The 16,392-nt window shown below is 54.1% G+C and overlaps 2 protein-coding genes across 4 annotated transcripts; both read left to right on the top strand.

Annotated features, from left to right (window-relative positions):
• Positions 1-92: 92 nt before the first annotated feature.
• On the top strand, positions 93-3,853 carry Mrpl12 (mitochondrial ribosomal protein L12). The gene is made up of 5 exons (XM_034507867.2): positions 93-256; positions 742-928; positions 1,153-1,239; positions 3,244-3,381; positions 3,475-3,853. Exons 1-5 carry the CDS (start codon positions 189-191, stop codon positions 3,589-3,591), a joined length of 597 nt encoding a protein of 198 aa, XP_034363758.2. The 5' UTR covers positions 93-188; the 3' UTR covers positions 3,592-3,853.
• Positions 3,854-4,909: 1,056 nt separating this feature from the next.
• Positions 4,910-14,860, top strand: Slc25a10 (solute carrier family 25 member 10). Of its 3 annotated transcripts, XM_076935330.1 has the most exons (12): positions 7,120-7,287; positions 8,374-8,587; positions 9,753-9,872; positions 10,249-10,363; positions 10,447-10,495; positions 10,764-10,805; positions 11,756-11,799; positions 11,980-12,050; positions 12,367-12,459; positions 12,726-12,803; positions 13,534-13,590; positions 13,690-14,860. In XM_076935330.1, the coding sequence occupies exons 3-12, from the start codon at positions 9,789-9,791 to the stop codon at positions 13,789-13,791; spliced, it is 735 nt and encodes a 244-aa protein (XP_076791445.1). In that variant the 5' UTR covers positions 7,120-7,287; positions 8,374-8,587; positions 9,753-9,788; the 3' UTR covers positions 13,792-14,860. The 3 variants fall into 3 exon arrangements, with proteins under 3 accessions (XP_076791446.1, XP_034363168.1, XP_076791445.1); XM_076935331.1 differs by lacking the exons at positions 7,120-7,287; positions 8,374-8,587 and adding an exon at positions 4,910-4,933; XM_034507277.2 differs by lacking the exon at positions 8,374-8,587 and having other exon boundaries at positions 7,069-7,287.
• The last annotated feature ends 1,532 nt before the right edge of the window (positions 14,861-16,392 follow it).

Below are 16,392 nucleotides of genomic sequence, written 5' to 3'. Positions count from 1 at the left end.
ACCCTGTACTGTCTCCGGGCCGGGACTGCGCCTGTGCGTCGCACCGCCTAGTGCGTCATACCAGGCGCCAACCCAGGCCGCCCCGGGCTCCAAGTCTGGTGGCTAGAGCGGCCCGGACAGCTCGCCTCCTCCCGGATAGAGCGTCGCTTCCGCTTAGAGCCGCGTGTGACCTTCCCGCTTGCGGAGCTATGCTGCCGGCGGCGGCTAGCCGCCTGTGGGGGCCGCGGCTTCGACTCGGGGGAGCAGCGCTTGTCAGGTATAGCGGTGGGTGTAGAGCGCCGTTGCCGGGGCGGCGGGCAGGAAGCAGGTTCGGAGGGAAGGAGTGACGGGCGCATCGCCACCTTCCGCGGCCCAGCCTGCGGGGCGTGGAGAGGGCGGCTCGGCCTGGGCGACCTTGGGTGCAGGTACCTTTCGTCCCCAGCTTCCCGCCTCTCAGACCCATCGCTGTGGACCGCAGCATAGCCCGAGCTCGGTGCTTTAGAATGCTTGGTGCAACAGTCTGTACCCGCCGGGCTGGTGTATTTCATTCAACCAGAAGCCTGCCGTTATGGGCAGGATTGCAGACATAATCGTGGGATCCTGAGGCCCTTTGGGAAATGTAGGGAAGCTTTTTCAGATCTCTTACCCCCAGCTTGTGGATTCTGGCCCCAGTGGTGGCGGACTAAGCACATGGATCTTGTGCCCTCGAGTCTCCCGCGTCTCCCTTTTTTCTCGGGTCTAACGGTTGTTTGCATGGGATAGGCTACAGATGCCCGGTGTCTGTGCAGCGCGGCAGTTGAGAAGCAGCAGCCACCGAAGGAGTGAAGCACTCGCCGGTGCACCCCTGGATAATGCCCCCAAGGAATATCCCCCCAAGATCCAGCAGCTGGTCCAAGACATTGCTAGTCTTACGCTCCTGGAGATCTCAGACCTCAACGAACTCCTGAAGGTATTGGAAGAGATTGGCACAGACCAGGACCAAGGATCCTGCCTTCTATTTGTACTTTTACCAAACAAGGGTCAGAGATCCCTGTCTCTTCTGGTGTGTTTTGGGAGTTTGGTAAATCATCAAATGTGTTTTCCTAGGTGGTAGAGCCAAACAGGCTTGTACCTCCATTAGTAAGTACATTTAGTGTCACAAGCAGCCACTGATGTCTCTCCTCTTTCCTATAGAAAACATTGAAGATCCAGAATGTTGGCCTTATGCCAATGGGTGGCATGGTGCCTGGTGCCGTCCCTGCTGCAGCCCCAGCCCCTGAGGTGAGCCTAGGCCACAGGAAGACCGAATTCTCTGTGCCCGGTTAACTGCCGGCCTCAACATCTTATGTATTTCTCTTCTTCCTGCTTGAGTCTGCAGCTGTAATTAGTGTGTCTCCGCTGTGGGCTCCCCTGTAACAACTCTGGGAACTTTTCTGCCAAAGGCATTCAAAATCCTTGTTTATTATTGTGTGTGTATGTGCATGGGCGTACATGAGTAGGGGGTCAAAGGACAACTTCGAGGAGTTCTCTCCTTCCACGCTCTGAGCCACACTGGTGCGAAACACAGTGATCTGAAGAGAGGAAGGGTTACATGAAACAGCACAGTGTCATAAGTACTATTAAAGGTAGGGAGGGCACAGAGATGTGGGAGAGTGCCTGCCTCCCATGCAAGGCGCCGAGTTAATTGGCAGGGAACAGGGAAGCAGTTTAAATTGGGTAGAGGCTTGGAATTTCGAGGAAGGCCTCTCCACAAGGTGAGTGTTGAATGAAACTTGAAGGCGTTGAGGAAGAGAAAGCAAGGCATTTCTCAAAGAGCTCTAGCTGACAGGTTTCCAAGCAATATTTAAAATATGGGAGGGGCGGGGCAAGGTAGCATATGTTTTTAATTTCAGCACTGGGTGGTGGAGGCAGGTGTGTCTCTGGATTCTGGGCCTTCCGGGATAATGCAGTGAAACCCTATGTCAAATAAGTGCTGCTTAGAGACGGGCTGTTTGTGTGTGCGCCAGGGTCAGAAGAGCGTATCGGGTCCCTCGACCTGCAGTTGAAGGCTATTGTTACCAGCCTGACATGAGTGCTGGGAGTTGAACTCAGGTTCCTCTGAGCAAACAGTGTATACTCTTAGAACTGTTTTGTAGCCCATACTGAACTTTTGAAGCAAGGGTAGGGTTCGTTGCCTAAGCTGGAGTGCCTTTGAAAAAGTCATACAGTGTCAGGATGCAGGCCCAATCCAGTTGTGTCTCCGGGGCTCAAAGCTGGGGCCACAAGGTCTCTATCTATCAACTAAGGAATACCTGTCCCACTCTGAGTCATCTTTTAAGAATAAGGCTTAAAATAGTTGTCACTATAGCCAAGCCTGGTAGTGTATGCCTTCAAATCCCAGCACTCCAGAGGCAGGTGAATCTGTTTGAGGCCAGCCTGGTCTGTAGAGTGAGTCAAAGGTTGGCTAGGGTTGCTATGCAAAGAAACCTGTCTCAGCCCTGTACACCACCCCCCCAAAAAAAGGTTGCCTATTATTGTTGTTATTACCCTCAAAAGATTGTTGTTGTTATGATTGTTGTCGCTACAAGGCTTGGTTGGTGGAAGACTGAAATAGTCCTGGTTTTTCCATAATCATTTATTATCTGCAAAGTCTTCGTTATCGCTACCTCACAAGTCCCTATTGCTCGTTAACCTGTCGATGCTTGTGTGTGTGCACCACTTACCTTATTTTTTGACATGGTCTTTGGCCTGGAACTTGTTGATCAGTCTAGGCTGGGTAGCCAGTAGGCCCTTGGGATCCTCTTGTCTGCTTGTCAGTGCTGGTTACAGGCACAAGCTGCTGTGCCTCATTTCTTCTTCATGGGCTTCAGGGATCTACCTCAGGTCCTCAGACTAAGACAGACCTTCATGAACATCCATCTACCCAGCCCCGTAAATTACAGTTTTTAAGAGCTGTAAAATATAGCCAGGCAGTGGTGGCACACGCCTTTAGTCCCAGCACTTGGGAGGCAAAGGCAGGTGGGTTTCTGAGTTCGAGGCCAGCCTGGTGTACAGACAAGTTTGAGGATATCCAGGGCTACAGAGTAGCTCTGTCTCAAAAATTCTTAAAGTGCACAGGGGTGGGGTAGGAAGGTAGTAAAAGGAGGCACAGAGAGTGTTTTGTTCCAGAGCGTGCCCCTGAGAATGATCTTCCTGGTGTGGCTCTGTGCAGGGTAAAGCTCAGGCTGTTTGGATCTCAACTGCAGGTCCTGGTGGGGCAGCCTCAACCCTTCTTTCCTCACCTTATCTTTGTCTCCGTACCCTAAGGCGGCTGAGGAAGAAGACATCCCCAAACAGAAAGAACGAACACACTTCACTGTCCGCCTGACAGAAGCAAAGCCTGTGGACAAAGTGAAGCTGATCAAGGAGATCAAGAACTATGTGCAGGGTATAAATCTTGTCCAGGTGGGACCCCTTCCTCAGAGCCTTCCCCTGCATGCTGCTAATGGTGGCTTTTCTTGCTTGGATATGTTTGTGACAGACTGTTGTCTCTTTTAGGCCAAGAAGCTGGTGGAGTCCCTGCCCCAGGAAATCAAAGCTAATGTCGCCAAAGCTGAGGCAGAGAAGATCAAAGCAGCCTTGGAGGCAGTGGGTGGCACTGTGGTTCTGGAGTGAAACAGTTATGAGGACTTATGGACTAGAGTCCCTGGGATCCGGGCAAAGCCTGCTCACCCCGCTTCACTCCCTGGCGGTGCGTTAGGAGCAACAGCTACTGACGCTAGTGACCCAGGTCTCCTGAGAGAGGGACAGGATGGACCTACTGTGATGGGGTGGGGCGGTGACAACCTTTGCAGAACTCTCAAGAGATTGCCTTGGGAAATTACCAAGTGAATACACCCTCTGGTGGCTACTGAGAAAATACACTGTTCAGGCTGGGTGTGTTCGGTGAGTGCTGTGTGTGCCCGGGCTGGGTGTGTTCGGTGAGTGCTGTGTGTGCCCAGGCTGGTAGTGTAAAGGACCACCTGGAGCCATCTGTATGTCCTGAGCCTTGCCCAGGCTCTTTGCCGCCGCTGTGCCTCCCTGTTGGGCTTTCTTGGGGTATGCAGCCATGTATAGTGTCCCATTCAGAGGAGGGGCTCTCCTCTGTCACCCCATAATAGGTTGTGTCTACCCAGACACAGCACAGTATGGAGCTGGGTTTGGGCAGGGGTTGTATCTTGAGGTTTGAATAGGGAATTTCCATCCAGATACTTAGAGGTTGTGTTCCTTTGTTTAAGACAGGGTTTCTGTATGTAGCTCTGGCTGTCCTGGAACTTGCCTTGTAGACCAGGCTGATTTGAACTCAGATCTGCCTGCTTCTGCCTCCTGTGTGTCAACACTGCTCAACATATACTTGGAGTTTTAAAAGTAACAAAGTGTGGCCCAACCTACCAAGACCGTCTTGGGTCCAGCATAGCCCCAGCTGGGTGAGTAGGGACCAAACTAGTAACTCTGATACCCAAGGCAGGATGGTTGTCCACGAAGGGGATAAGCACACTTAAAGATGGGAGTTCTGGCGGACTCAGGGCTGGGGCAAGGTGAAAGCAGAAGAGGCTTGTGCATGCAGGTCTTGAAAGACCCTGACCTAGCCTGCACTGGGTCACCCCAAGGTGGAGTACGGACTGGTAGTTTTGTTCCTAGAACCCTGAGCAGAGCCTAGGAGAACAACAATCTTCAGCTGGTCTTTAACCAAGCCCAACAACAGAAGGTACCCTCTGGCATTGGTACTGAGTACTTGCAGTTCCTGTAAGAGACCAGAAGAGGGCAGTGTTGCCTTGTGAGGACTGCCTTGCGCTTGGCAGCCCCGCCCAGCTATGTCCCAGTCCACTCCGTACTACATAACTAGGAAACTCCAGCTTCCCTGACTGAACTGCTGGACTCGGCCTTGGGGATTGCTAGTGGCCACCCTGTTCTGGTTAATGATTGCCCAGCAGCACTTCAGGGCTGTCTCCACAAAGGTGGCTACCAGGAGGCCTAGGTATGACTTGCCAGATCCTGCTACCACCTGGGGCAGGTGGGTGGCCTGAAAAGTTCACGTCTGCTCTAAGTGCCATCTCGGCCCGGACAAGAGTCTAATCAATGCTAAGGTGATACCAGGCCCATGTTTTCTGAGCTTGAGGACGATGTACGGGGGGTTGGGGGGGGTGGGGGGTGGGGGGGACGGGACCCTGACCTCTTTGGCTGTTAAGTTAACCTTACCTCACTCCTGTGATTCTGGACCGTGCACTTAGAGATCTGAAGGCAGCTACAGACCCTAGTATGTGGTTGTTTTGATTGATAGTAAAACTCTTGCCTGGTGTGTGTACGTCTGAGTAGGCACTTCAAAGCAAGAAAAACTCAAGCCCCTGGATGTTATTGGCCATCCCAGCCTTTCTGTGCTCGTTACAGATTACATGTGGGCCCTAGAATCCTGCGTGTATGTGTTTGCCTTCCCGACAGTGAGGCCAATCTGAGAGCGACATGCGTGTTAGATCCTGTCTCAAAGATAAAACAAATCCTTCGCCCTGGCCTCCATTTCCCAGTTGGGGCTTGTCCTTGCTCTGTACCTTGTAAGCTTTTCCCCATGAGTTCCTGTGGCCAGGAATGGTTTCCAGCTCTCTCACAGAAGGGTAAACTACGTCTGTCTGCATCTGTAGCCTGGTCACCTCCATTCTAGTGACGTGACTAGACTGCTGTTGCATTTGGACCAAATGAGACTAGACAGAACTTGGCATAGCTTTGTTCCCGTGCTGTGTGAAGGTTAGGCCCATTTCTCTACCCTCACCCTTGGTCCTGAAGCTCATGGTTCTTCCATGTAGCTTTGAAGGTGCCTCCAGTGTTTTATACACAAAAGCAATATCTCTTGTTGGAGACCAACCAGGCCTCCTCTAGCTTATGACCTCTGCTGTGCCTGGTTGCCTATGTCTCAGAGGTCTCAGTTTCTGGGTAGGGCTGGTCTATATGGGCCAAATGGTGATCCTGGTCTCCCACCAGCTGAGGAGTCAACTATTCATTTTCCCGCCCCACAGGGGCTCAGCTAAGTCATCAGATACGGCACCTGGAGACCTGCCTAGAGCTGAGGTACACAGGTTGCCTGTACCTGCTGTAGGAAAGGAATGGATCCAGTGTGGGAAGTGTCCCTCACCCCCTCTTACAGGCTTCTCCCAGTGTAGGGCGCTTTGGGAGTGGGGAGAAACGCCAAGACAGCACAGAGCAGCCGCAAGTGAGGTGCCAGATTTTGCATCGCGCAAGTCTGGAACTATGACAGTGAGCATCTCAGTATGGGAGGCCATCTAGCGCTCTAGATGAACGGCATCATGCTGTACCTCCCTCACTGCTACAAAGTTGGCACTGGATGTTGAGCAGGGTCAGCCGGGGCCTGGAGCTGTTCGCCAGGTGCATTTTCATCCATGTGGCCAGACTTAATGCAGCTTTGGGACTCTGAATTCACCTTGCCTAGCAGGTGCACCCTCGGACTAGGAGCACAAATGGGTTCTTTGCCCATTGTCAGGAGGTAGACATAGGCTTCTGAGACCAGGCAGGTTGGAGCTGCCTTCTAGGAGCCTGAGCCAGTAACTGAAACATTCACAGCCCAGAACCCTCTCCATGGTGGCTGCCTACGGCTGTGTCCACAGCAAGGCTTGAGCTGGGCAAGGCTTGGCAGGGACTCGCTGGGTGTAGGCATGGGGGAGGAGCGCTGCTACCCTTTACTGAGAGCCTTTTGTCCCTCATTTCTATTTAATTTGCAGACTGGCCTCAAGAAGGTTTCCATCCCCCTCTACATCTGGGCGGGGGATGGGCCCTCGAGGGGGATGGGGACAGAGGTCCACTGCTACAGCACGTGTCCTTCGCCTGGGTAACACACGAAGTCAGCACCAGGGCGCAAGTTCAGGCTAGGGCTAGAGGGTGCTGGTAGGAAACCAGCCTCCTTTTGAGTTGAGAATGGCAGAGTGCCTGCGGAACTGAGACCAAAGCCATAATCTAGAGAGTAGGGGTAGCCATGGGCTAGCTCCAGCGGTTTCCCGGTCCAGTGGACCTCCCATCTCTGCTCCTCGCTGCGGCCGCTTTAAGACCAGAGGTGGAGCCTCCTAAGGCCGGAGTCCGGCGGCAGGCGGAGCCTATAGGCCCCGCCCCTGGGGCCGCGCGGGCGCATTGGCTGCACCGGGCGCGGGCGCTCGGTAGCACTTTGAACCGGGCGTCCGGCGGCTGGAACCGGAGTTGTGGTGCTGACCGGGGTCGGACCAGGTCGCTACTGCTCTGGCCATGGCCGAGGCACGGGTGTCTCGCTGGTACTTTGGGGGGCTGGCTTCCTGCGGAGCCGCCTGCTGCACGCACCCGCTAGACCTGCTCAAGGTGAGGCTGAGTTTCAAGGCCGAGCGCGCGTGAGCCCTGGGCGCTGGGGACCATCCCCGGCCTGGAGCCTTCCTGGCGTCTACTGCGGCCGCCGCTTGACTGCGCACCCGGTAATTACTGCCGGCGACGCCCACGCCGGCCTGAGACCCGGCTGCCCCGCTCCGCGCTGCTGGCCTTGGGCCTGCGGGCGCCACTACGCTTACTTCCCCGTAGGCAGCGGTGGAAAATCCCCGGGGACCCTTTGCAGCTGGCGTCCGCAGGTGACAAACAGCTAAGCCTCAGAGGGGACATTCTGCTCCTCAACTTACCTGCTAGTCCCCCCTTCCCCCTGCCTCCCGTCTTAACAGATGGCTGTCCAGCTTCAGCTGTGCGCTATAGTACTTAGGTGAACTCTGCCACTCTGAGCCATTCCTTGGCCACAGACATTCGACAACTCTGGTTAAAGTTGTTCGTGTGTACAGGCGTTGAGACCCAAAGACCAGCCTGGTCGCTGCACACCAGAGCACTCCCACTGCTGGGTGCTTAGCACCACCTACTGTGAGGGCTTGGGGGATGGAAACGAAGGCTGTGGGTTAGGTTAGGTGGTGTGACCTCGGTCTTCTGCTGCCGCTTGTTTGATTGCTATATTGGGATCAGCACCGTCCTAAGTGAGCTAGGAGACCCTGCATTCATAGGGTTCTGCCCTGTAAGAATGGCCGTCTCGCCGAGAGAAACAAATGAGACACGTGGTTTTGTGGGGGGGGGGGGGGGTTGTGTTTTTTTCTTTAAAAATAAATGGTTTATAGGGCAAACTGAGACAACTCTCTGTTCCTGGGGTATTTTTTCCTGATTCTGTCTTACCACAAAGAACAAAGAACTCACCCACTCTGCCCAAGGGACTCTGGCTTCTACTTCAGCCTGTGGACCGAGCGTTCACACTGGCTGCCACCTCCCTTGTCCCCCATGTTGGTTTGGTCCTTGAGGTGTGAGCTGTTGATCCAGTCCCAGGCAATTTCTACTATTCGAAGCTTCTGGGCTGGTCTCTGTCTCCTTTTGGGGACTGAATTTCCTAAGAAAGGCAATAGCTTTTCTTTTTTATGTTTGTAGCCCAGGTTTACCTTGAACTTGTTATGCATCTATGGCTGGCTTTGGACGCCTGCCTCTACCTTCCACGTGCAGGAGTTTCAGGCTTGCACCATCACTCCCAGATAGCTTTTCTAGTTACTAAGAATGCTGCCATTGGGTACGCGTGAGGACTGGAACCTCATTTTTCCTGGGAGTACCATACACAGGCCCAGGCCCTGGACACTGCCTCTGACAGGTATTATGACAGGAAGAGGAGGGTACTGATTGTTCTGGGGGGGCTTCCTGATGGTGTTTTCCTTCCGTCATGGGGGTCAGGCTAGATGGCTAACCCAGGTATGGGCCCAGGAGACCCCCCTCACTCCCAGACAGTCCTTTGAGTGTTGACAGACTATGACATAAGAGTCCCAGGTGGTTGTTCATTGTCCAAGTTCCCTCTGGATTTCGCCCCACCCCCACTCGGATGTTCTGCTGCCCGGAGGAACAAGAAAGGTTGCCGTGGATGCCTGCCAACTGTTGAACCCGGGCCAGCCAACAGTGGGCAGCTTTCAGCCTCAGGAGAGCAGTGGTCAGGGTATCCCAGTGAAGACTGCTCACAGAGACCATTTGAAATCCTGTATGGATTTTGTTTTAATAAGACGGGATCTTATTATACCTCAGGCTGACCTCAAATTCATGATCCTCCTGCCTCAGTCACCTGAGTATTAGGATCACGTGCCTGAGCTACTTTGTCAGCTTTGAAAACACGTTTTGAATTTGCTTGCTATGTCCACTTTGCTTGGTCCTCATATCCACAGAATCTGTTAACCCTCACAGCCACTGTCCCTTGGATGGGCCTTGACCCTCTGTCCCTCTTGATCTGCATACTACGGGAAGATGACACCCCTATGGCTCAGCACCAGGCCCCCTCTGTCCTCACCATCTTAGCTCTTTCTCTGTCGCTTTTTCGCATGAGTGTGAGCATGCTTGTGGGGCCACATTTGCCTGTGGACAGGCTTCTTTGGAATCAGTACCAGGGCTGATACAAGAATAGTCAGGGCCAAAGACCCTGTGCCTGACCTCAGGCCACCAGGACAGGAGAGAGAGTGAAGCAAGGCCTTGAGGGCCATAATTGTCACTACTGCATAAGAGGGAACAGTCACAGGCCCGGGACTAGGCACACCCCACCAGCCTTAGGCCCTTCTACTGCCCTGCCTTGGTTTCCTCCCCCTAGGTAGGGATGCTGACAGCACCGAGTCCACAGGGTACAGACCTGGAAATAATTGATCCTGGTAGTTACCTCAGCAGAGCTTGAATGGAGGCCCAGGCAGCCGACTCAACTGCAACCTTGTTTCTTCCGACTTGTGGCTAGGTCAGAGCTCTGCTCTGCATGGAAGTGACACACCCTCCCTGTGTATGCACAGGTGCATCTACAGACCCAACAGGAGGTGAAGCTGCGTATGACTGGAATGGCCCTGCAGGTGGTGCGAACCGACGGCTTCCTGGCGCTCTACAACGGCCTGAGTGCCTCACTGTGCAGGCAGGTGCGTGCACACGGCTAGATTCTCTGACAGGATTCCTGAGATGAGAAGTTCTTTCTTTCTCTCGTGTTGACATCAGCTTCCTAGGTCTCAGAACCAGCCTCTCAGGTGCTGGTTCTGGGGCTCAGTCCTGTGAAGGGGCCTTAGGGAGCTTCAGCTGCTTTCTCTTCCTCCTTCAGATTTATCACAGATGAGACATGGGGTGGGTGTGCGGCAGGGGCCTGCCTGCCTTCCAGTCTCAGAAGGGAAAACTGAGGCTGAGAACAACTGGGAACAACTCCTCTGGGTCTGTGAATTGGCTTGACTGTTTGCAAGCTCAGTGGCTTTAGGACGGACACTGGGTGTAGTGACCAGTCCTCTGAGCCAGGCCCCTCCCCAGATGACGTACTCCTTGACTCGGTTTGCTATCTACGAGACCACGCGGGACTACATGACCAAGGACAACCAGGGGCCGCTCCCCTTCTACAACAAGGTCTTGCTGGGCGGCATCAGTGGTGAGCACTGGGTAGTCAGGGCAAGGGCCGGGCGGAGGCCCAGGACACGGGACCACCAGGCCCTGACATTTATATCACTACAGGCTTAACCGGAGGCTTTGTGGGGACCCCTGCAGATTTGGTCAATGTCAGGTTTGTATGAGCCTCTCATCCCACAAGGTCGAGGGCTTTCCCATTCCCAGGCAGCCAAGCCTTAGCCCAAATTACTCCCAGACTCCGCAGTACACTCAGCCTGGGGCAAGCCAAACTCTAAGCCTGGGTTTAGCCAACTCCCATGATCCTTCCCTGAACTTGGGTAGACAGTCCAGCACTGTTGGCCGCAGACAGTGAGTTGACCTGGGGTCTGGAAGCTAACGTACACCCAGCAGACTGCCCATTCCTGCCTGTCCTACTGTTTCAGGATGCAAAATGACATGAAGCTGCCCCTGAACCAGCGACGCAAGTGAGTAGGGGTGGGCTTGGGCCAGGTGGGGGATAGAGGTGAGGGGCCAAGACAGGGAGGACCCCCGCACAGTCCTGCTGTCACATAACCAGGACTCCCCGAATTGCTCATGGGTGCTCATGGGTCATATGGAACAGGAAACTGGTGACTTTACCATGTACAGTCACCCTGGGGTCACTAAGGGCTGTCACCTGGTCCCCTAAGGCCTCTATGTTCTTTCCTGTGGGAAGAGTCTCACTAAACAAGAGGCAGTCCCCATACCTGCCTGCAGGAACCTGCTGACACCAGGACTATCCTGCAAGGATGGGCTTCTTTGTAGCTGAGGATAGCCCTAGTTAGGTATCTATGAGTGCAGGGGCACCCAAGCCTCAAAGCCCATGAGGTAGGGCCCATGGGAGAAGGGCTCACAGCCAGGAGACCTGAGGTAGGAAGGCCCTCCTTTTCCACTCCAGGGTAGCCCCAGGCACAACATGGGGCTTCAAGATGAGCGCCTTCTGCAGCAGCTCCACGCCGTTCCTGGCAGTGTCTAATGTCCCTTCCTTCTTCTCACAGTCTGAACTATCTCACTTTTTCCTTCACCTGTGGGGATCCAGGCTGTTTCTAGTGTTTTCTCCCCATTTGCTTAGGCTGTCTTTGAACTACGATCCTCCTGGTTTATCCTCCACAAAACTAGGCTGGTCCAGTTTCTAGTTTGTCTCTCTCTCTTTCTTTCTTTTTTTTCTTTCTTTCCTCACTTTCTAGTTTCTAATTTTGGGATAGGGTCTCATTCTGTATAGCACAGGCTGGCCTTGAACTCTTACCATGAGGTAAGAGTTCCCCATTGAGTACAATGCTGTTGCAAGAGTTGTGTGACCCACAGTGGGGATGTGGCTTTTCCTGGGGTCTAAGACACACCCTGCGGAACCGAGGGATGTGCTGAACCTCATCGGTCCGTCTTTTGTCACCAACAGCTACTCTCATGCCCTGGATGGTCTGTACCGTGTAGCCCGTGAAGGTAAGGGGGTGGGGGGTGGATTTTACCTGATTGTAAAAATGTATGAATTTGGGTACATATATGAGTGGGTAGGCTTGGGGTGGAAAAGCAGCCCATGGAAACAGACAGGGTGGGCAGTCAAGCGCAATGTTGGGGTGGCCTGAGGTCTAGACTGATGTCACCTGTCACTTTCTCCTGCAGAAGGCCTGAAGAAGCTCTTCTCTGGAGCAACCATGGCATCCAGCCGTGGGGCCCTCGTCACTGTGGGCCAGGTAGGGGTCCTGTGCAAAATGGGGCTTATGGACAAACGTCTATGACCTCTATCCTCTGTCCCCAGGGACTGCAGCATAGCAGTGAGCACTGGGAGCCTTGGGGAGATTCGTGCTGTCCTGGGAGAGGGTGGGCACAGGTGGTTCAGCGGCAGCCTGTGTCTGACTTTGAGGCAAATCCTCACCTGCATGTCCAGGTGTGGTGATCCAGGTGACAGCAGGTGCTTACTCACTGTCAGATATTGTCATGTGGCCCCTGTCTACTCTCCCTGGTTTGGGGGGTTTCTTTGGCCATGACTGTTCTCACTCCTATGTACAGCTGTCCTGCTATGACCAGGCCAAACAGCTGGTCCTCAGCACCGGGTACCTGCGTGACAACATTTTCACCCACTTTGTCTCCAGTTTCATCGCAGTAAGTGCCCCGCATGGGGTGGGGTGTGGGTGGGGTGGGGCACGATTCAAGGAGCATGTGGGGTGAGCCTGATGCAGCCTCCCTACTGCCACATCTGAAAATCAAGTTCACAAGTTAGTCCAGGCCAAGATAATTCCTGTGTCACCTCTGTCACAGCCCTGGGACCCTCAGGAGTGGAGAGAAGGGCTCTTTTAAGGTAGCGGTGGGTGGGTACGCACTGAGGGCCTGAGAGTGCCCGGAGGCCCATTGACAGATTACCTCCCCAGGGTGGATGTGCCACATTTCTGTGCCAGCCGCTGGATGTCCTGAAGACTCGCTTGATGAACTCCAAGGGCGAGTATCAGGTGAAGATGGGGCCCAGGGCTCCAGGGCTGGGTGGGGTTCCCGCCATCTATAGCCATGCTTGGGGGGGGGGGGGGCCCTCCTCACTGTCTGCTCTCATCCTGGAGACAGGTAAGCTTCCCACTGGGGCATGGGAGCCCAGAGAGGCAGTTGTCCCCTGCCCTTTTCCAGTTGCTCAACTCTGGGTAGCACTTGCCTGGGGGTGGGGCTGTACTTTTCCAAGGCCTTGGCCTTGGTTTTGCTTTACAGAGGAAGCCGTTCGCACAGGCAGTAGAGTCTGGCCAGTGTCTTGAGAGCCAGTCTGGTTGGCTATCTCAGCAGTCCATCGCCTTGGCCGCTGTGGCCTGTGCTCTTCTGTCCCTAATATCACAGTCTGAGCAGCATTCAGTTTGGGCTCCAACCATGTTCCTGGGAACACTTAGAGCGGCCATGCCCTCCTGTGCCTGGAGGGTTCCTCTGTGCCTTTGAGTGAGAAGCCTGCTGCACCCTCTACTCTTTCTTCCTTTCTTTCTTTCTTTCTTTCTTCTTTCTTTTTTTTCTTTTTTTTTTTTTTTTTTTTTTTTTTTTTTTTTTTTTTTTGACAGGGTTTCTCTGTATAGCCCTGGCTGTCCTGGAACTAACTCTGTAGACCAGGCTGGCCTCGAACTCAGAAATCCGCCTGCCTCTGCCTCCCAAGTGCTGGGATTAAAGGCGTGAGCCACCACAGCCCGGCCCCTCTACTGTTTCTTACAGGGCGTTTTCCACTGTGCCATGGAGACAGCAAAACTCGGACCGCAGGCCTTTTTCAAGGTGTGCTGGGGCGGTGGGGATGGTGGGCAGTGGGAGAGCGACTGGGCTGGGTCTCCCTGGACCTGACGTCTCGTCTCTCCTGCTGATGTCTCCACCCAGGGTCTCTTCCCTGCGGGCATCCGTCTCGTCCCTCACACTGTGCTCACATTCATGTTCCTGGAGCAGCTACGGAAACACTTTGGCATCAAAGTGCCAACCTGACCTCGCCAGGGACACGTGGGCCATGCTCAGTCACCCGCCGAGCTGAGCTCCTAGGAAGAGCGGGAAGGGCGTGGGCTCCCCTCCTTCTTGGCCTGGGCCCATGCTGATCCCCAGCAGGTTCCTGTTCTTCCCACCCTCGGGCTGCTGGCTATGCCTTCTGACCCTGCCTTGGCCCCACTGAAGTGGCACCTCTGCCCTACTTGCTCCCAGACTCTCCCCATTGGGTTGCCCTGTCTTCCCACCCAATGGATGATTCACTCAGAAGAGGTCTGGCCCGCCTGGTGTCACTGTCCCCACCTCCCTGGCTGCTACCCTGCCCTGCCTGGCAAAGCCCGGCGAAGCTGAGTACACTTCCTGCTCCCGCTGGCCCTCTGTACACCGGGCAGCTTTTACCCAGAACTTGGGTAGTGAGTGTGGCAGGGTACAGCCTATGGCAGCTTCTGCTTACCAAATGACTAGAGCACACACGCACGCACTTTGGTCACAAGAGGGACCACCATGCTGTGTTCTGGAAGGTAGTGCCTTCAGGAGAGGGAACAGGCGGGCAGCACATATCACCAGCAAATGTCATGACAGTGAAGTCCAGAGAAAGCGCCTGTGTTCCCATGTGCACCTCCTGTATGCAGCCTTGGCTGCGTTAATGGTCAGTTTTGCTGAACCCTCCTGCTCGGCAGCTACTGCCATCGTCAGGAACTGGCTGTGCCCCTCACACACCTGTGTCTTCCCTTGCCTGGCTTCCCCAGGGCCAGGGAGGGTCGTGCTGGCAGAGCTGGGGCTAGGATGGGTTCATTGTCTGTGCCCTCCCAGAATGTGTCTTCTTGTGTGGCAGGGCTCACCCCTCACCACCCCTCAGGCTTCAAAGCAGCCTGATTTTCCTCAAATGGGGTTGTGTGTGTATCAGCATGAGGTTAGGCCTGTGTCCATCTGCCTCCCGAAGGCCCCTCAACACCAGGTCCTCACCCAGGAGATGGCCGTGGACCCAGGGGGCACTGCTGGCATCTCTCTTCAGGATCTAATAAACCAAGTGGCCTGGAAGACTTTTCTGTCTTCCCCGCACACTCCTCACCCACTCGGGGACTGACAGTTTTTTGAGGTTGCTCACCACCAAGGACAATGCTGTCACCTTTGCATCCAGTAAATCAGGACCACCTTACAGGATAGAGCCTACGAGAAGAATTGACTTAGACATCTACAGGCAGGAGGGAAGGGAAATACCAACAGTAGCAAGTCTCTAGAGCCAGTCCCAGGCAGTCGGTCACTGGCCAGGTGGCAGGCAAGCATGGAAGAACTAAGGATGTCCTGGGGGTCTGTGGTGAATGCAGACAGACTGAGATCTCAGGCTGTGATGGTTGGACTGGCTCAGGCGAGGCCTAGGAGTATTCAAGTATGTGAACAAACAGGATGTCAGCCAGGGGTGCCAGGACTGCGGCTCTGAATGAACTGATGCTTGGGTCAGAAGAAACCCAGTGTATTTCAGGAGCCACAGCCCTTTCATGTCATAAGCAGTTTCATGAACATCCCTGAAGACACTGAGTCTGCCCAAACTAGAGTGTAATTTGTTACGTGTAGAAAGTGTACTAAGGACAAGTGTGGCCTAGTTCCTAGTCTAGATAGCAAGGTCTAGGCTAACCAATGTTGTGTGGAACTTCAGTGGAATAGCCTTGCACACAAACATCTCAAAAAAAGTTTGTTCTCTGTGTGGTGGCTCATCTTTGAATCCCTGCACTTGAGAAGCAGATCGCCATGTATCCAAGGCCAGCCTTGGGTACTGAATGAGGGCCTCAAGGAGCCCTGTGGGCTGGAGCCATAAGGTCTAACCCTAAAGCTAGTGGAGGAAATTAGACTGGTGTCCCACCTGTTGGCCACAAAGCCAGATATGCACACACTACTGCATCTTGGGTGAGCATTCTGGCTGGAGTAATGCAGTGGGAGACAGGTAGGCAGGCCATTCTAGGTTAGAAGTCCACCCTGTGGCCCCCCCAGAAGAGCTATCTCTCCAGACCCCAGCCAACTTCCATGAAACAAACCACTGGGTGGCCAAGCTCTTCAGAGAGCAGTTTTGGTTTGGAGCCCAGAGCACCAAACTACTGGGGAAGCTGATATTACACCTTACTTCCAGCCAGCTACACAGTCAGCCTTGCCCAGCAAGGTCTCACTGGAGGTGAGAAAGTACCCAGTCTGGTTTGGTGGGGTTAGGCCTGGCAACAGGCCCTGCAGGGCAAGGTGCATAAGCTAAGGTAGGCATCCTGGTTTCCCTACCACAGGGGAGGGCAGCTAGAAAAGCTTCCTGCCCCCTGCATGGAGAGCTACTGAGGGGAGGGGGAACAATTAGGGTGGGTCAGAGGGTGGGCAGAGAGGGGCCCTCACTCTTCACAGGGAGAAGAGAGCAGTGGGTTAGCTTTCACTCCAATTGTTGGGGTGTACGCCCCAAGGCTAAGAGCCAGTTTCCACTTGGACCTGGGCACAGCTCCAAGCCTGAGTTGTCAGCACTTTTCTGTCAACCTTAGGTCTTTTTTTTTTCTAAAGGATGACTTTATAGTTCACCAAAAGGTGAAAAGTGACGTTTTACTGCCAGCAGAGACGCCAGGACATGTGTACAAA

The sequence above is a fragment of the Arvicanthis niloticus genome, chromosome 6 (genome assembly GCF_011762505.2).
Source record: "Arvicanthis niloticus isolate mArvNil1 chromosome 6, mArvNil1.pat.X, whole genome shotgun sequence".
Taxonomy (NCBI): Eukaryota; Metazoa; Chordata; class Mammalia; order Rodentia; family Muridae; genus Arvicanthis; species Arvicanthis niloticus.
Note: the sequence above shows the minus strand (reverse complement) of the source record. Positions and strands in the feature narration are given on the sequence as shown.

Excerpts from the sequence above, each read along its gene's own strand:
- Mrpl12 (XM_034507867.2), top strand. The coding sequence starts at position 189 with ATGCTGCCGGCGGCGGCTAGCCGCCTGTGGGGGCCGCGGCTTCGACTC. Across the intron at positions 929-1,152 it reads ACCTCAACGAACTCCTGAAG|AAAACATTGAAGATCCAGAA; the intron begins GTATTGGAAGAG and ends TCTTTCCTATAG. Across the intron at positions 1,240-3,243 it reads CTGCAGCCCCAGCCCCTGAG|GCGGCTGAGGAAGAAGACAT; the intron begins GTGAGCCTAGGC and ends CCGTACCCTAAG.
- Slc25a10 (XM_034507277.2), top strand. The coding sequence starts at position 7,198 with ATGGCCGAGGCACGGGTGTCTCGCTGGTACTTTGGGGGGCTGGCTTCC. Across the intron at positions 10,364-10,446 it reads CTTGCTGGGCGGCATCAGTG|GCTTAACCGGAGGCTTTGTG; the intron begins GTGAGCACTGGG and ends ATATCACTACAG. Across the intron at positions 13,591-13,689 it reads GACCGCAGGCCTTTTTCAAG|GGTCTCTTCCCTGCGGGCAT; the intron begins GTGTGCTGGGGC and ends GTCTCCACCCAG.